The sequence below is a fragment of the Crocuta crocuta genome, unplaced genomic scaffold, assembly GCF_008692635.1.
Source record: "Crocuta crocuta isolate KB4526 unplaced genomic scaffold, BGI_CrCroc_1.0 scaffold13, whole genome shotgun sequence".
NCBI classification, from domain to species: Eukaryota; Metazoa; Chordata; class Mammalia; order Carnivora; family Hyaenidae; genus Crocuta; species Crocuta crocuta.
Window position 1 is genome coordinate 165,702 of NW_027530007.1, and position 20,046 is coordinate 185,747.

The 20,046-nt window shown below is 48.3% G+C and overlaps 1 protein-coding gene across 3 annotated transcripts in view; it reads right to left on the reverse strand.

The window, feature by feature from the left end:
• Positions 1–20,046, reverse strand: part of VPS13D (vacuolar protein sorting 13 homolog D) — a 251,706-nt gene that overhangs the window by 47,334 nt on the left and 184,326 nt on the right. For all 3 annotated transcript variants that reach the window (XM_077763779.1, XM_077763778.1, XM_077763781.1), the window contains one exon: positions 2,350–2,482. In XM_077763779.1, coding sequence (XP_077619905.1) covers positions 2,350–2,482 — 133 coding nt within the window. The remainder of the gene's footprint in view (positions 1–2,349; positions 2,483–20,046) is intronic.

Here is a 20,046-nt window from a genome sequence, read left to right on the forward strand (position 1 = left end):
CTACCAAAAGCTGCCCAAACCAGCCAGGACTCTCAATGGAGTTTGTTCCAAACACCAACTTAGGTCAAAAAGACATTCCAAACATTTTGAAAGTTGACAGCAATGACCTTAAAGAGCCTCAAAAGTGGCCAGCAGTTAGCAGAGGCTGGAGAGGACACGGGCGTTACAGGGAGGAAGTGGGGCCCTGTCCGGGGAGCATTTCCAGGATGTGTGCCAGGGACACTCACAGCATGTTTACCCTTTGGCGGCGGGGGCACGAGGAAGCTCGTTAGACTCTTCGGCTCTAGTGAGACAAATCGGCAAAGTCCCTGGGTGAGAACGCGCTAACAGCACTAACAGTCCACAACCTTTCTTTTGGATTCTACGTCCACTTGCTCCAGTGAAGCCGCCCTCTCCTGACCTTTTAAACCATGGTCACGGAGAGACAGACATTGCTGAACCTGGCAGAAGAGAGGCCTGCAGAGAAAACTGAGCAGGACTCCCAGTTTTTAAACTAAGGAGACTGAATGGGTTCTGGTTCTTGTTACATTTAAGGATTTTTTTCATCCTGGGGGTGCCTGGGTGGCTCAGTTGGTTAAGTGTCTGGCTCTTGATTTGAACTCCGGTAATGATCTGGCAGTTCATGGGCTCAAGCCCCACATGGGGCTCTGTGCTGACAATGCAGAGGCTGCTTGGGATTCTCTCTCTGCCTCTCCCCAGCTCTCTCTCTTAAAATAAATAAATAAATTAAAAAAAAACCACACACACAATTTTTTTATCCTGAAGGAAGAAGGATGTGACTTGCATACAGTCCAGAGCTTCCTGGAAACTCCTAGGATGAGGCTACCTGTCCCTGGAGACGCTGCACATATTGTATGACTGGTCCCTGGTTGGAGGGGATTTTGCAACCCACCTTGAACCAATCATCCATTTTCTTAGCACACTGCCATGTCCATCTAGAAAGTGAGGACAATATACTTTCTCTCCACATCCCAAGGATGCTTGACAGATAAAGGCAATGATACAGAGTAAAGCATTTTGCCTTCATTAGGAAAACAGTCCCTCCGAGTCCCATGCACTATCACTATATTTACTGGGAAGAATGAGTAAACCTTTCACCCCATACGGCTGCCCAGTAACCAACTTTTTGAGTCCAAGAACAGATTAATTTCAGCTAAGTTTTACTCTTGGCTTGATATCTCCTTGGGGGCAGCTCCCTTTCCACTTGGGCAGGCTTGGGAAAAGTAAAGGCATTTTGATCCAGACCTCACAGTGAGGAAAACTGATAAACAAACATTGTGTCCCAAGCCTGAAAAGAAAGATTTTTTCTTTCTTTTTATTATCCACATTCCTCCCTCTTCCAAATGGAGATAATCTAAACTTGATCAGTCTTGATAGGACTTCTGATGGCTTCAGATTATTTCTAAGAATCTGGTACAAACAGTGCAGTTTCCTAAGCATCACCAAGCATGAGCTATACGCCAGGTATCGAGTGAGGGTCTCAAGGATAAAGGTGAATACAGAATGGTCTTTCTGCTCTCCTGACCTTCCCCATCGATCTGGAAAACAAGACACACACACGGCTGGCTAGAGACACAACCCAGACTGCCGTGTATGCCCTCATCGTCAATTCTGACTGGGGACAGTGGAGCAAATGTCACTTGAGTTGAGACTTCTAGGTTGAGTAGCCAGGCAAGGAAGTGAGGCAGAAGGAACGTGAGTGAGCAAGGCGTGTCTGGGGGACAACACACGGCTTTGGGTGGCTGAAATGCGGTGTGGCTGGGGAACACTGGTTGGCAAAGTTGGCTGGGTGTACATTTCCAAGGGCCTCAAATGCCACACAAAGAAGTTGTGGAGAAAAAAACACTATCAAAAGGCAAATGAATTGGAGGTGAAGCATTAAAGGGCAGAATTGTACAAATTCAGAGGCTTACTATATCCACGCTATCACCTACATCTCTTGGACACCCGGACTTACAATCCAGGCGACTGTGCATTTTCACAAGACTCAAGAACACCTGGGCCCCAAGCCCAGTGGCCAGGTTCACATCTCATTTGCCTCGGAAGGAATGCTCGGTAAGCAGAAGGCGAGTCTTGAAGCAGCAAGTCTGTATTCTAGAACGGGGTCCACTTGTGGAACAGAAGCCAAAGAATAGGAAGGGGCTGCGGTGTGTGCGATGGTGTGAAAATAAATGAAGGCTTGCCACAGGCGGTGCCATTTCAGCTGCACGGCGGGTAAAGCAGGGCAGCCGGGAGGGCTCTCAGGGACACACGCTCCCCAGCCTGGAGGTCCGCTTGCAGTCGGACGGGTGCAAAGGGCCCCGAGCAGCTGTGGCAGGAGGGCCGGGCTCCTGCCGTCACGTGACTCACCGTGGGCCAGGCCATGGATGCCGGCTACAAGGTGCTCCCCGCTCGTGGCCGCGTGGTATCTGATGTACTCCCGCTCCGACTGGTGCCGATTGTCCATCGTCTTCCCTAAGCCGTCCGACAGCGTCCCCGCAAACTGGGATGAATTAAAGACAGAAGGAGAGGGGTTTTAAAGCCTCAGTGCTACTTTTGCTACTTTAGTCATTTTAAATAAATACCTCCCCTTGCTCCTACCCAGGATTCAGTAAATACCAATGGAGACAGAGATTAACTGCTGAGTCACATACACCGTGTGTCCCGGGAGACTGGGTCTCAAGGCGCTGGACGCAGAAGACTGGAGGGTGCCGACAGTGGCGGACACAAGGCTCGCAAAACAACTACTAACCGGCCGTCATGGCATCCACCTCCCACAGTCCTCCTGCAAAGCTACTGAAAAAACTAAACATATAACACAATGACCCCGTGGCGGAGAGGGAAGCGTTGGGGTTCTAGAGTGTTACGGACAGAGGCTCTCTGCTCTGAGAAATCAGTGGGACTCAAAATAGGAAACATGGCAAAGTGTTGCCACAGGGTTTGTTGCCAAACCTTTCAGAGATGTCAACTGCCCTAAAGCAATGTCTTTTCTTTCACTTCTTCAGCAATTACCGAGTGCCTACGTGCCCACGTGCTCAGCCCCATTTGTCACAAGGGAAAATGAAGTATATGGAAAGGTTAACAGGCCAGGTCACCTTTCATATGAAATGGCAGACTTGAACTCATGACTTCCAGTGCAAAGTCCTCCCCCACAAATCAGAGAAAGATCTTATTTATCCTGGCATTCTTTTACCGGAGAAGCTGTCTCATCCATCAAAGCTGGATAAAAAGGACATAAAACTCTGTTTTGTCACAAGACAATCTGAAAAGGTTTAAAGTGACAGTTAATAAACCACAGGGTACTTATCCTCATCATTCAGGCATAAAGAGGAAAGGATATCAAATATATAATTAACCTTCTCGGGAAGGATCTACCAAAACAAGTGGGTTAAGTGCCAGTGACCCAGGACTAACCTTTCAGAAAACTCACAGGAATGCTATTTAGATACAGAGCTCTGTGCAAAGAGTCAAGGCCAACAGCCTGCCTTGAAGACCCAGTACACCGGGCAGCCTGGCCTCCGGGGCCTGTTTCATACTGGCTTGGCAAGGGGCATCTTTTACACAGGTATGCCCCGGAAGCCACCAGGCCTGAGGCTTCGTGACACAGGGGCAGGAAAAGGGGAGTTCCGGGCACAGAAGAGGGACCAGGGGAAGAACCAGCAACTCCAGGTACAGCAATGGTTTCTGGAGCCAGAGATGGGAACACTCATTCCTTTTACTCAGCCTAAATGCTTTTACGATGTAGGGCCGTGATTACAGACCTTTCTGGAGAGGCAATCCCTGTCATTATCTGCTTTAGGCCCTGCCTCCCCTGTCCCTTCGTGTCTAACTGGAGAGCTAAAGTTAATGAAAATTAATTTTACCATTGCCTTTAGGACAGAGACCCTGTGTGATGTTGCGAAGCCGGCACTGTGAATCACTAAATGGGGCTTTAGTCAGGGATCCCGTTTGAGGGCCACTGTGGGCCACCATGAGTTTGGGCCTGTGACCAGACCAGACGCTAGTCCCCCCCAACTGTTCCCACAGCCACAGGAGCCTGAGCAAGGTGCCCTCCTGCCCAGCCTCACTGGCGGCATCTGCAGAGGGACCACAGTACCCACATGGCCGTGTGGCCGGAAGAATTAGTGACTGGGGCTCAGGGCATGGGATCCAGTCAGCATTCTTCCCGTTTTTATTAGGCAGCGACTAGTCCAAGCAGGAACACCCTGCACCATGAAGAAAGCCTTTCAAAGTTTAGAATTATGGTCATTTGCACTAGGCTTTGACATAAACAAAAACAAAGCCCCCTCTTTTCAGCAGATAAACACTAGCTTCCAAAATGAGCTTCTGGAGCGGCACCATCTTTAAAATTAGATACTGGACTTGGTGGTTTCCAAAGTCCTTTCCAGCTCTGACAGTGTGTGATCTACGCTCCAAGGTAGGACATCTTTATTAAGCACTTGCCGTGGGTCCAGCACAGATTTACGTATTGCTGAGGACACAGATATAGCCTGGGACCTCTTCTCAAGGATGACAGTCTCCCTGGGAAGGTCACAATCCCCGTGTGTGAGACGGACAGCAATGAGGGCCACACACAAACTGAAACACTTGCAAATCGAGGGAGAACAGGAAAATGTGGCCCTTGTTTTAAGGGTTAAAAAAAAAAAAGGAGTTCCTGCTGCCTTCCGGAACCATGTAGGTTGCCAGTGTTCTCCACTCGGGGTCTGGATAAAAATGCTTCTCTCTGATGCCACAGAAGAGGTGAGGTGGCGCCCAGTGAAAAAGCCCTTCTCAGAAGCGTGATGTTTCCAGAGGCGCATATTGTGCGTGACGAGTGCCCAGGGTACCCACGCTCCTTCCGGAGCTTTGTCCGGGTCTGTCCCGCTTCCTCCGACTCTCGTTTTCCTTGAAAAGAGGTCTTTCCTTGGAACATATAATAAGGTCCTGACTACTGATATCTGGCAGCTGACTAGGAAGAAATGAAAAATCCTATAACACTTTTCCCCCCTAAGAGAATATGAGAGAATCACCTAGGCAAACTGCCCAATATAACCCCCTCCACTAACCACCACCCCTGCTCCCACCCATAAAGTAAGTTCAATACCCAAGGGTTAGGAGTGAGTCCATGCCAAAAGCTTAACTGCTATAGCCCCCTCCACTCCCCCAGCACCGACTGGTCCTGGGCGTTCTCGGTACACAAATACCACATCGACCTCAGCAGGGATGGGGTAAGATGACCTCAGAGATCACTCTTCCCTCTAAATGCTGGATTCTTCCATGTGCTTCTCAGCTGTGGAAAGGTGCCCATACCTACTCAGCTTACTTACCCTAGGACTTCTATCTGAATTCCCACTTCTCTGTGGGTAAACAAATTATTCATGCAAGCCAACTGGACTTGTCTTTTGTCACTTGTGGGTCAACATAAAGGACACAAAGATGTTATTAACAGGAAACTATTACCAAAGTCTTCACCCCTGTAACTGTGACTGACAAGTCAGGAAATGGGAAGATGTTGAAATCCGAGATCCAGCCAAACTCGTACCGATTAGAGGTTAATCAGATTTTACAGGGAGAGACACTTTATAGGAACTAATCTGAAACCAGTGAGATGAAGGGTGCCGTGGTCAAAGAGGCTGGGCCTTGGGCCAGTCCACTGGGCTTCTCAGTATGAATCCAGGGCACCAAAAGTTTGTGGCCTTCTCTCACTGTGGGAGCACTTAGTCATACTTAATTCCATCTCTCTCATTCCCCACCTCGGTGGGAAAATAAATCACACTCGATATCTTATTTCTCCCCCAAAGATAGGGTAAGAACATGGGCTGGAGAGGGTGGGGACTCCGGTAAGCACTCTGTATGGTGCCTTCTGGCACTGGCCTTCTCTGAGGTTGGGAAGAGTTATTTCACTCGTGTCCTTGAGTTAGAACACGATTGTCAAAACACAGCAGAGGTGCCCATGACAGCCACAGTGTGCCACGTGGGAGTGATTGGGACAGGACATCCATTACCACCCCACCCCCAGTTCTGCCTACGTATTTTAAAAAGAAAAGCCAGGGGCGCCTGGGTGGTTCAGTAGGTTAAGTGTCCGACTTTGGCTCCGGTCACGATCTCGCAGTTTGTGAGTTCGAGCCTCGCGTCCGGCTCTGTGCTGACAGCTCAGAGTCTGGAGGCTGTTTCAGATTCTGTGTCTCCCTCTCTCTCTGTCCCTCTCCTGCTCACACTTTGTCTCTCTCTCTCTCAAAATTAAATAAACATTAAAAAATTTAAAAAAGTAAAATAAAAAGAAAAGCCAAATGCAGCGAAATTCAAACTCATTTTGAACTGTTTTCAGGGCAGATGCTCTTGGGCATGCTCAGGGATGTCAAAATGGGGAATGAAGCTCGGAGGCAGAAATTCAGATAAGGGGAAAACTGATCTCAGAGGCAGCTGGGGAAAGGCTGCAAACCGTAAGGATATGAGCAAGCACAGAACAGCGATACATCGACCCACCAACCAACCAAACGTGGACGGAACGCACACCGTGTGCTAGGCTGGCACAGCACAGTCCTCAATCAGAGATGGTGTCTGCCTCCTGCCTTCGAGGGCCTCGGAAAGAGCTTCACACCTGACTTTGGATTCTGTGGCACTTAACAGCCATGAGATCACCTCTGGGAGCCTGTGTCCTCATCTTCAGAATGGGAATGAGAATATCCACCCACAGGGAATGCGGGACGGATTAGACACTATGTGTGAAGCACTGAGGACAGAACCTGATAACATACGAGGCATCCAGTGAAAACAGTACTACGTTATCTGAACTTCCACCTCCTCACCTGCAAAACGGGAATAATCAGGTTCCGTGCGGCTGCTGAGGGCTAAGTGAGATGGTGTATATACTTAGCACTTGGCACATGTGTCCCCAGAGAAGTGGAAGCTATGCACCCAGGGGCAGAAAAGCCCAGGCAGGACAGACAGCACGGGCCAGGCTTGCACACTAGGGAAGGACTAGAACTTGGAGGGAAATTTGTAGAAAATTTGTAACCTGCCTCGGTAAAAACAATACCTGGACACCAGAAGCAACTCTGGGGGAGACTTAAGTCAATATAGCCCATTTTGTACCAATTTCAAGTCCACAGAAGACTAGCAAGTTTCCAAGGAACAGAATGTCCTTCAGAAAACCTGCTCTTACTCTTGCGAGGACAACACTGATCCTCCTCTTCGTTCACTGAAGGAAGCTTTAGCACACACCACGCTTGCAAATTCTGGCCACAGTCCAAAGTCATTAATTTCTGGAAAGCCCTGTCTTCAACAAGGGGGTAAAAAATCTCAGAAGCGCTTCAAGATGCCAGTTCTACTGCATGGCTGACGCACTTGGGGTCAATACCCCACCTTCCAGAAAGAATCCCATTGTCCATAGGAACGGAGTCACTACAAATTAGCCCCGGCTTTGGGGCCAGGCTCGGGACAGTTGGTTTCATAAAACTGAAATTCAAGTAGATGCTGGAATAATGCAAGAGAAAAATTCACACTGTGTCCCTCTGTTTGGTCCGATCAGTTTTCCTGACCCTTTTATGATATTCAGCAAGCATGGGATGCCAGAGATATTTGGCCAGTGTAATAGGAGCCTGGGCTTGAATTTCTCCCCCCCCCTTCTCTGGGGTTCTTCTTTCACAGTTATTTACCTAATGGAAATTTCCTCTTTAATATCTTTGTTCCACTGAGTAATTGCTGGTGACAGTACCTTCCTTGTCACCAGGGCAAATGGTGGCCACAAATAACGGGGAAGGGAGAGAAGTGCTGGGGCTCGGCTGTGCGAGAGGGTCTTACGTCCTTCCGACCAGAAAGCTGTTCGACTGCAAGGCCCAGCTACCAGCCCAGCTCCAGGCCCGGCGGCGCTGCCAGCAGTCTACTAGGCTGGGGCACATCAACTCGGAAACCTGGCTATATACCTGGCGCCTGAGAGTATGGCTGATGGGAATACGTATCCTGGCGGCAGCAGCTCAACTCTTCTGAGACTCAGTTTACCTAGCTGCAAAAACTGGACTCTAAAGGCCTGCTCTGAAGGGCTGAGGAGATGGCACAGGATGCCTGGGCTGTGTCTGGCACACAGGAGGCCACCGAGATTTACAGGTTTTTTTTTTTTTTTTTAACTAATTTTTGAGAGAGACAGAGACAGTGCGAGTGAGGGAGAAGCAGAGAGAGGGAGAGAGAGAGAGAATCGCAAGTAGGCTCCTCACTGTCAGCGCAGAGCCCGACGTGGGGCTTGAACTCACAAAACCATGAGATCGTGACCTGATTTGAAACCAAGAGTAGGACGCTTAACCGACTGAGCCACCCAGGCTCAGTTTCTTGCAAGTGGTGCAGACACTTAAACTTGAGAGTCGTTTCCAACTCTGCTGGAATACCAGTGGAAAAACGCCCGGCCAGCCCCTCACGTCTTCCACAACGGAGGCCTTCACCGCTTTGCTCTGACTCACACTGTTAACATATCCGCAGTTAAAAACCATTCTCCGTGTGGGCTTTGCCTTGACATTGAAAAGCCCTTTTGTGATCCTTGTAATAAAGAGGCAAGAGTTAATGGGGAACGGGATCCAGCCAGGAACGGGGACCCGTCGCAGATGCGAGGCAAGCCAAATGGCAAGTCCTCACTCAGCCAGATGGTGAAGGGTCAGGCCGGGACTGGGGAAGGACATTAAAAAAGGAAAAAAAGAAAAAAGAAGGACATGGAACAAGCTGAGGTTTGGCAAGAAAGAGGTATTTTTGGACCCCAGATCTCTACCCTATCCACTAGAAGTGGGACAGGTTTGTCGGTTTTCAGTTCTACTTGGTTATGACGATGTATAGCCCTTAAGGCAAAGAGAGGAAGGAAGAGAATCTGGCAGACACTCTGCATAAGGATAAGAGGTACTTTTTCAAAGCTAGTACTCACATTCTCTTGCAGTAACAGGCCCAAGCCCATGACCTTGCTTTTTTTTTTTGGTCTCTGGGGATGTACAAGCCCTCCGACCCTGGGACTGACACCATGTTGCTATTTCACGGATAAACACTTATCAGGCAGCAGACACTCCTTTTCAGTTAAGAAACAAAGTTATCCAAAGCCACCCAGAATTATCTCAGCACACAAGGTCTAAACATCTGCAACAAAGTCAGACCTCAAGATTGTACTCGTTCTTAACTAGCCCGAGACACACGCCTGCTGAATTGGCAAGTCTCTCTTGCTATTCTGCAACTCTGACCCAGTTGTGAACTCAGATGTTGTTTCAGATTAATCTAGAAGCTCCGAGTGGTTTGAGGCACTCTCCTAAAAGGATTGTGCCTTTTCTTTGAAAAGGATTGGTAGAGTTGGCTATAAGGCTTTGAGAGCACAGCAGTAAGAACACACAGGGGAACGAGGGAGACTGATTTTCTATAACAGACGCGTGCCACGGCTTAGTCACATGCAACTTTCCCTGTTTGTCCCATACCGAGTTTGTAAAGAATCGTGTGAGCAGGATGAATCTTTAAACGCAGCTGCTAGATGGGATGGGGTCCTACCTATTCAGCCCTGCATAAGCTTCATCATAAGCTTTCCCCTCAGAAGGGGTAAGGGATCGTGTTGAGGGTGCCGGGCCTCTCCTGGTCTGCTGCTAAAAGCCCCTCAGCTGAAGCACACGGGAGGAGCCAGAAGGTGGCTTTCTGTAGAGCTGGTGCTGGTCACCAGAAATGTCTTCTCCCCACCCTACGAGAGACCTCCCGTTCTGCCATCCTAGCAAGGCACAGATTGAAAAAATATGCATAAATATGCATAAATGGCCAGTGTCTCAGTACTGAACCAGGAGACAGATTGTTATGGGGGCAAACAAATCCGTCGGAGGCGGTCACACCATAATGCCTGACTTGGCCGATAAATGGTTTCAACTCTAGGGAAGCACACGGGCCGTGAAAAGCAAGGCAGGCGTCCTGGTCCCAACTCTCACTAGTAACCAGCCGGGTGACCACGAGCAAAGCCCCCTCTCCAGGGATCGGTATCTTTATCTATAAAAAGGAAGAGTGCTACCCACAGAGCCGCTGGAGGAATCCAAAGAGACCTTGGTTTTAAAAGTTCTTGGGGGAAAGCAACACAAAACGATGTGTAAAAGCCAAGCGTTATTACTGCAAATCCTTTCCTTTCTTCTAAGGAAAGCGCTGCTCCCCCTTCCTCCCTGACTGAACCCTGCATGTCTCATCCTGTGATACAGGAATCACCTTATACCCGTTCGGGAACAAAGGAAAGCATAAAGAAGTCACTTATAAATAGATTGAAGTCTCAAAATACAGAAACTAGAAATGGAATGGAACATTTCACAATAGAAGAGAAGCTCAAGCTTATCTCTTTTCTAGTCACACTGACTTCAATCTTGTGAAGTACTTGGTATTTCAAACAAATAGATATATTCTCTTTAATGCCAAAAGCCTGAGAAGGAAGGGGGTGGGGGACCCCCATAAAGAATAATCAGAAATGCTGGGCACTGCTGTAAACTGGGCTTCTTGCTGAAAAAGTAAGATATGTTTCAAGGGTTTGAAATATCGTGATGAGGTGGGGTTTTTTTGTTTTTTTTTTTTTGGAAAGAAAGTTGTCTCTACCTGGTTTCTTCAAACAAAAGAAATTTTATGCATTTTTTATTTTGTTTTTTTGAGAGAGAGAGAACACGCATGCACAGAAGCAGGGGAGGGGCAGGGGGAGACAGGGAGAGAATCTTAAGCAGGCTCCACACTCAGCGTGCAGCCAGACAACATGGGGCTCGATCTCACAACTGTGAGGTCATGACCTTAGCGAAAATCGAGAGCCAGATGCTTAACCGACCAAGCCACCCGGGTGCCTCTAAATAAATGAAGTTTTAAATGAGTAGGCAGCAGAATAAAGGAAAGCTTCCGACTGCTGAAGACCATAGTGTAACTTCTAGAACCTTAAATATGGACCAACAATGTTTACTATGTATCAGGCATTGTTCTAAGGGCCACCATCTATGAAATCATTTATTAGTTCAATCCACATGACAGCCCTACGAGGTATGCTCTGTCATTATCCCCACTGTACAGATGACACCGGAAAGACCATGATCATCGCCAACAAAAGTCTGCTAAGAATCTACCTATATTTGATACTGGGTCATCTACGGAGGGAATCCAACCATGGGTTTTGTTATTCCCTCCATGGAAAATTCCTTCCTGAACGTCAGTGAGAATTGCACAGAGATGCCAAGTAGACATCTTTCCTTTCCTAAGCAGTGGTGGCGACAAATGAAGGAAGCTAAGAGAAGTATAGAGAGGATCAAGTTTTTGAAAGATTACCTAACCATCTCTGAAGAAGAAAGAGAGTCAGGCTCCAATCTCCTTCCTTCATCAGCATATCCCAACTCAGACACCCTACCCCCTTCCATCACCCTTTTTCTTTTGCCCTATGCCATGTAGCCTTTGAAAGTAGAAAGAATCCACTTCCTCCTTTGCCCAAAGTCATCACTGTCACATCTGAAATGGGTGTGACATGGAAGGACATTCGTCCTTCAGAGAAGGACGAAGCTCTGCAAATGTCCACTCCATGGACCATCTGATCCCACATCAGGTCACAGCACCAGTGTGCACCGTTTACAGCTGGGAAGAAAGATGGATGGCGAGCTGGGGTGAGGATCGGGACCAGTGATTTCGAGAGCCCCTGCTTGCACAGAAGAGGCCTGCTCTCGCATCCCAGCTTCTTACAGAAGGATTTGCTCAAGGAGAGCTCAAAGATTTGCTTTGTCCAAGCTGGTCTGGTCAAGCAAATCTAACTACAGACAAAGACCACTGCTCTGGCAAGGACCGTTTTATGTACCACTAAGTGACAAATGTGGAGATACAAATTCAAGGGGGAAGGAATGAAGGCAAGAGAGCTGTGGGGAGAGAAAGGGCATGAGCCAGCCATGCTCCTGGGCAGGAAAGGATCCTGCAAGCGTGTCCCGTTAGGCCCCCATTCCTCTAGGCTGTGTTGGCGCCCCGATGCGACCCACAACAGCCGCACTCATCTGAGAGTAACAGAGCAGCCACAGTGGAAGCTAAGGGGCTGTTTCTTACGACTACCCAACATTTTATGGGGGTGGGGGTGGGGGTAGAGCCTGCATTTGGGGAAAACCAGACACACAAAAGCCACCATGTCATGTGTTCAGGAAGTTATTCATCAGTGAGTGTGACGAACGTGGGGGAGGAGTCCACATTCGGAACTGGAGTTTGGCACCTGGGAGAACAAGAGACGGTGAACCTCTTTTTAGGGGTGGGGTAAGCGCAGCTCCAAGGCACTCACGTCCTCTCACATTTCTCCTGAGGCCTGGCTTGTTCCCAAGCTCAAAGGAAAGGGCAAAAGAAGGTTCTTTTAGAAATGGCCTCAAATGTTCCCAACCCTTCAGGTGGGCTAAAATAAAAATAAAACGGCAGTTTAGTTATTTCCCAACAGCTCCTAAGAAACCTCTACTCCTTCTCTGTCGCCTGGATTCCTTGGTGGCCTTTCAGTACGAGGCATTCTTGCCTTTGCTGCCTTTCAGCCCCACAAAGGCTGAGCTGGGGGCGGGCATTCAGAATTCACACCCATCCACTTCCTGCAGATCTGGGGTTTTTCAAGCCTGCTGAATTAGCTGTTTCCAGGTTAACAGATTTCAGGCCTAAAAAACAAGTCTTGGAATGAGGAAGAAAAGCCAATCCATTTAAGTTAACAGTGAAAAACAGAATGTGATCAGGGAGGCTTCAAAAGTACCAGTACCTACTGTTACACTCTATTCTATTAGTATAATATTCTATTATGATAGTCTATCATTTACACTGAATGGTAGGTTCTGGGATTCATTTGTTCTTTAAACTGTACATATACTATATGACACTCTATTGAGTGGCTCTTCCATAATTTAAAAATTAGTTATTGATTAAAAAATGTTTATGGGACTTGTTTTCTAAACATGTGACCAAAGGCAGAATTCATTTTTAAAAATAAAAATTTGCTTCATAAAAATCATGCCCGTATGTGAAACACTACCATATTCAAAAATGTGAATGGAATGTTTTGTAAATTTTGGCAAGCAGACAGGAAAAGAGGAAAAAAAGGAAGCCAACAAATAACCCAAGGAAAAGAATTAAGGATAACTTGGATAGCCATCTCTTCAGAATCTTGTAGAAAACTCCTCACTGCAATGGTGGAGACAAAAGCCAACTGCATAAAGGTCCTTTCTCTATTCAATACCTTCCTTCCTCCCATAAGAACAAGGGAAATCTTGGCGCGCCTGGGTGGCTCAGTCGGTTAACTGTCCAACTTTGGCTCAGGTCATGATCTTGTGGTTAATGAGTTCAAGCCCTAGGTTGGGCTCTGTGCTGATAGCTCAGAGCCTGCAGCCTGTTTTGGTTTTTCTGTGTCTCCTCTCTCTGCCCCTTCCCTGCTCGTGCTCGGTCTCTCTCTCTCAAAAGTAAACATTAAAACAGAAAAAAAGAAAGATCCTTCATTCAGACACAAGATAACAAGTCTTGTCATGTGATTTTAGTTTCCTCTTAGAGCCACAATGTCCAACAAGGTGACCACGTGCTATAGGAGGCGTTCAATTTGTGTCAGTACAAATCAAGATATGCTGTAAATGTGGCTCATGCTAATGACACGGAGCCTGCTTGGGATTCTCTCTCTCCCCCTTCTCTCTGCTCCTCCTCCACTTGCCCATGTGCGGTGCTCTCTCTCTCTTAAAAATAAACTTAAAAAAATATGCTGTAAGTATAAAATACATACTGGACTTCAAAGACAAGGTGAAAAAATAATGTAAAACATCTCAATTATTCTTATGTGCTGATTACAAATTAAAATGAGAATATTTTGGATATTACGGGTAAAATAAAAATATTAAAAACCATTTCTTATGTTTCTTTTTACTTTTTAAAATTCTGCTAGAAAATTTAAAATTATACAAATTATGTTGTAAGTTACACACATTTTAAATTATACAAATGGCTCACATTATATTTCTATTTAACAGCGCTGGTTTAGAGGTCTGACTCTGAAAAGTTTAAGGACATAGCTTATTAAACTAAAATTAAACTCAGGAGGTACCCACGTCTCCAATTTCAGCTCATTTCTTCCACTCAGACTCTGTCTCTAGGTAACCAATAGTATCTTACAAATGGCTGCTATGCACCTGAGCAGAGCGACCGTCGGGAAGGCCGTGGTTTGGATTTAGGGAGAAAAGGCTGTGGTCACTCACGATGGAAATACAGTGGGAAGGTGGGCAGAAAGGTAATTCCGGGGACACACCCACATCACGTCCTCCTCTAAGCTGTTTCCCCCTCCGGCATGAATGGCTACAAACCTCTGCTTTTCCAACTGCAGCCTGGTTCTCCCGGATGCCTCTGCAGAGCTCCGCGTGGCCTCCCCCTGCATATAACCCCCCCCCCGCAGGGTTACCCACGCCTTCCACGCAACGAGGCAGTGCAGCCATGCAGTCCTGCCTGGGTGCATCTCCGCACAAGGCCCGGCAGGCTGTGGCACATGGTGCTACCAGTCCAGTGACGGGGGGCTGCCGAGGGTCTGCTCATCTGTGCACCGATAAGCACCCAGCACGGTGCCCGGAACATGGCTGGAGCCAAATAAAGATGTGCTTCGCATTCCCTTCCAACTCTTCCAACCTCGCCCCACCACCCCTTCATACACATGATAGGTTCTACTAGGGGAAAAGAATTCTTTCCTCTCCTCCAGCTTCAATTGGATAAATGGAGTATTTGCCAAATCTAGAGGCTTCTTCTGTGCTCTTCTAAGACCCTGTCTGCGATGTTGCTTGGGCGATCCTCTCTTCTCTCATGTCTCCAATCTTCTTGGCTTCTCCCTCTCAGACTGACAAACAAATGGAATCTGCTCTATCTGAAAAAGGCCTTCCTCGGGGCGCCTGGGGGGCTCAGTCAGTTGAGCGTGACTCTTGATTTTGGCTTAGGTCATGAACTCACGGTTGTGAGACTGAACCCCACATCTCCGTATCGGGCTCTGTGCTGAACATGGGGCCTGCTTCAGATTCTCTCCCTTTGCCTTCCCCCGCTCCCACATGCACATGGACTCTCTCCATAAAAGAAACAAACAAAAAAGGGTCTTTTTTTTTCCCTAAAGCTCCCTGCCATTCGGCCCCTCTGTAGCCATATCTTTTACAAGAATGTTCTAAACTTACTGCTGCCACTCACTGTCTATTTCTTCTATTAACTGAAGGTTCTGAAGGCATGTGCCGAGAGCAAGTAACACAATACAGGCCAGACAGGGATCAAAACATGTAAAGGTGTCCCTTAACAGCCTTTAAGTTCTGACAAAGCTGGACACAGAGGGGAACAAATTTAGTAGCAGCTAAAGACTGATTTCTTAGCACCTCACTCAGATAAGCAGGATCCCAGGCATCATTTGTTTCTGGGCTACAGGTGTAAAGCCTAAGGGCATATCCAACAGGGAGCATCTGGAGAAGAAAACAAAAACCATCCCAAAGTCCGAGGCAAATGCAAGAGACAAGACAGAAAGAATTCCCTGAGACGGATGTGACAGCTATCATTTTTTTATATGGGCTGCTGTGGCTTTGCTGATGGGCAGGAAGAAATCTCGAACCATAACGACTGCTGTTAAGTCTACCAAAGGGCCGGGGGAAGGGAAAACAGGAATTCATTGCCTGGATGTTTCTTAATCTTCAGATAAGGGCCACAACTTCCTGTTAGCCAAAGAGGAGGAGCACAGGATGCACTTAAAATGAACTTCAGAACTTCAAAGAACAAGATGAGAAAGTGAAACTGGGAGATGGTCCCTTTAAAAACTACCTCCCTCCAGGGATTCAGTGATGGGGCCCTTTAAGTTGGGGGGTGGGTGGTGAAACTTGTTGAAGGCATGCATGCCCAGGGCCGTGCCTGTCTTGTCCACCTTTGCATCCCCAGTGTTATGGACAGAGCCTGGCACGAGGTGTGGATGTACATGTGACAGTGTCAACTCTGGAACAGACCGGCGCTGGTGCCCACAGTGAGCCCAGGATGAACCCGCAGTAGCTTTGGGAATCAATGAGCAAAAAGGCTCCACCATTTGACCTGAAAGTCTGTCTTTCCAAAAATGTGCTTCTTCATGTAGGGGATACGTTTTCTTATGTTGAGGGGCATCTGGTTTAGGGCTTGCTGGTACTTGTTTGTCTGTTCTGTATATTAAGCTCCAGATGACACTGAGGGGACGAGGAGATTCTAGCCAAGTATTCTCTCTGAGGCATTTCGCCGGGAGGCAGAGATACCCCTAGGGAAACAGCACAGGAGAGTGGAAATCACAGCACCTCCGGAGTCACACCTTTGGGTTCAAGTTCTGCCTTCACTTACTGGCCACGGGATCTTGGGCAACTTCTTGAAGGCCTGGTGCCTTACCCACAAACCGAGATAACGCCTAACTCCCGGGGTCTGTCGGCTCCTTCCTCCTTTCCTCGCACCCCTCCACCGCACACAAACTTGCTTATAACCAACAACGTGCCAGGGCTGGCCGTTTTAAAGGCTGGTGATACAGCAGTGGATAAAACAGACAAAACTTTTGTCCCTTACAGGATTTATATGCAAATTGCACAGACAATCACATCAATAAATAAAATGAAAGTGGTAATAAGTGTCACGGAAGAAATGAAGCAGGTAAGGAGGGTAAGAGGCGGTGGTGGAAGGCAGGGGGTGCAGTGTTAGATGGAGGAGGGGCACCAGGAAGAGATTCGGTGACAAAGGAACATGTGGACCAAGGACATGCAGGCAAAACCACGCGACTACAGAGCATTCCAGGAGAGAGAACTACTAGTGAGGAGACCCCAAGGCAGCGGTTCTGAGGCAGGCAGTTTAGAAATGGCTGGAAGGTCCGATGATGGGCTGAGTGCGGCGGACGGTGGGGGAGAGGGTACTAGAGGAGTTTAGTGAAGGATGGGGCAGGCCCCACGTGCCTAACAAACCACTGTGCAGGTTCTGATTTTCTACGCGGAGTGGAATGGGAAGCCACTGGAGGGGTCTGAGCTGAGGAATGACACGATCTGAGCTACGCTTTGACACGTATGGGAACTCCAACTGCCGCCTGAAAAGAATAGATGTGAGGAGGGAGGCAGGGTGGAGGCAGACAGCTGCTACTTAAATAAGCCCGGCCGGGGGTGATCACTTGGAGGGGAGGCTGTGGTACAGCTGACCGAGCTTGCAGATGCCCTTGGGACGTGGTCCGACAGGAGTCAAGGAGGACTCCAACGTATGAACGGAGCGGCTGGAAGAAAGGTGAGATGGCGCAAAGTGCCTAACGTGCGGGAAATGATCAAGTATTAGCTGCTCTTTATACTTTAAACTCTCAGTGCTGATTCACAGCACAGGTGTCCAAGATGGGGTCAGCCAGGCCGCACTGAAGCTAGGAAAGATCTGGAGGGAGAACAGGCAAACCCCATCAACAGAATACTCGGTAGTCGGCTCTATTATGCAAACATCCCAACGGTGATTAACCTCCACGCAGAGAGGGCATACCTCTCACTCCAAAATTCTGCACCTGTCAGAGATGAGGGGACGAGAGGCCACCCTCCACACAGTCAGTGAGTACAGAACCATGTTTTCCTCCCTGAGCAGAAAAGGACCCATGGAGGGGTGCCTGGGTGGCTCAGTCGGTTGAGCGTCCAACTCTTGATTTCAGCTTAGGTCATGATCTCACTGCTCATGGGATCGAGCCCTGTGTCTGGCTCTATGCTGAGAGTGTGGAGACTACTTGGGATTCTCTCTCTCCCCTGCTTGCATGCTTTCTCTCTCTCAAAATAATAAACATTAAAAAAAAAAGAAAGAAAGAAAGAAAGAAAGAAAAGAACTCATGGGAAAAAGCCATGTCCTGAGAACCCAACAGAAATGTAAAGAAACAGCAGATTTTGTGCTCTGTGCATACATTTCAGCTCCTACACGAGCGACTCGGTCTACCCAGCCTAGGACAGAAGTGACAGCTGCAGATGCTGATGGAGGTGGGAAAACAATTGCTGAGGCACCAGAAAAGCAAGGCCCAGAGATCCCACCCCTGATGGAACTCTGTCAGGCTTCACGACTCCAGGAGCCAGGAGCCTCCTCTTTATCACATTTGTCAAGCAGTCCACCCAAGTTCAGTCTTGGGAGTCACAGGACCCAGTCCTTCTCCCCACCCAAGAGCTGGGGCAGCCCCCAGCCCACACGGCGATGTCGAGTGTGAGGCTCAAGTTCCAAGAAGTCACTGGGAGCCCTGTGTAGCCTTGGTCGAAATACTGGCAACGAGACAGCAGTCGTTTCGACCCCACGATCAACATCCCTTCTGAATCTGTACCTGAAAAACTAAGATTCCAAATACAGATGGACACTGTTACCTGCGTTGAGTGGACGCAGGAAAGGAGGGATTTCCAGAGAAAAATCTACTGACTGGACTGGATGAGGCAAGAGAGGGTTGAGAGCAGAAAGGTCACGGAACACATTCTAACACAGAATGTGCTCTTGTCTCTCATATTTACGTCAGGTCTAGTTTAGCCAGGCCTAAAGGACATGGCGAAACAGGGTAACGGACTGATCAAGTGAGGTCCGATAAATTAATTTCCCCGGTGGCGGTTTGGGGATCAATGATAAACATTCCATCTGCTGAGCTCCAAATTGGGCGGAAAAGCCCGGCTGAAGAGCAAGCCCACGGCCTCGCTCCCGCCTTTCTAGTCCAGTTGTTTTAAGTGAGGCCTGAACGCCTTCTCCTTTACCCGGGACTTGGAGTATGTTTGCTCTGGGCTTTGGGGAGGGTGATTTTCTGCTATGTCTAGATGCAGATATCGGGTTAATTGGAAATGCCGGAGGCAGTCCGGGCCTGAGTACTAAATGGAGTCACTCTAGCCAGAAAGAACAGTTGGGCTGGATTTGCAATCTACCTGCTGTGAACAGGCTGTGATTTGGTCTGGGCTCTAATTATATAAAGAGCAAGTTAAGTTTGTTTTTTCCAGAGGGCGTGGGGGCTGTTGATGGTTTTGGCCCCCTCTGTGAAAGACATTATTCTTCTACCCACATACGTAAAACACTTGCAAAAGAGTTAACATTTTATATGTGTAGATTCTGGGCAACTCATAGCACCACCAGGCTTCAGTGAAAAATTTAGTTAGATCTCTTCCCCTTGGAATTCCCTTAGAGCTGGTAAGGGGGGGTGGGTGTGAGGGGAGAGAGGAAGGGAAACAAAGGGATACGAAACGGCAGGCCACTCTTTGCCTCAAGAGACCGGCTGACTGTGTGGCATGCCTTCCTGTCCCCATGGCCTGCTGCCCAGGTGCTGGTACTCCCAAGCCACCTCCCCTCATGCTCCACATCCCTGGGCAAACCTTGTATGAGTTGCCCCATGTGTGTCCGTTGAGGCCTGCCCTTCCACCCCAACTTCCTGTCCACATGGCCAACATCTCCTTGAACTTCATGAAGATTTGGCACCGGCATTCCATCCTCCGTACAGGCCTTCCCTGCCCTACTTTCCTACCCCGCAGGTCCCGCGCAGACTCCCGTCCCAGCACCCACAATGTTCCTTGCACACATTTGTTTACAGGACCTTCTCCTGTGCTGGACCGTGACCTTGAGCAGGGAGGACCTTTCTTGCATTCCTGTTGGTTTCTGCTGTGCCTAGGATGGAGCCTGGCATATTCAGTGGTCCACATCCGGTTGTGAACTTGTTGTTTAGACACAAGAAATAGCAGATTTGTCAATATGAGGTTATGTTATAACTTTATATGTAGTCAGTTCTGCTCATGGAGCCAGAGCCAAGCTGAAATGCCTTCACCGGGTATCTCGAGCTGACAGGCTGCAAGCATTCCCCGGTCCTCAGCCACATGTTTTGGCTTGGATGATGAGGCGTCTTCAGAAGAGCTAATTATACAACAGACGGCACTACAGGAAAGGACTTTAAACTGTGACTCAAATTCTCTGCCCCCCCCCCCCCCAGGAGAATGCAGCCTTACATGGTTAATTCTGATCCTGCAGAAGGGGTCCACGAATGAGGCCCATTAGACAGGGTACGACTCCTGCAAGGGGCAGTGCCAAGAGTGTGGGATCTGAGTCAGAGAACCCAAGTTCTTACCCTGGCTCTCTCCACAGCCTTGGGCAAGTTACTTAATTTCCCTGAGC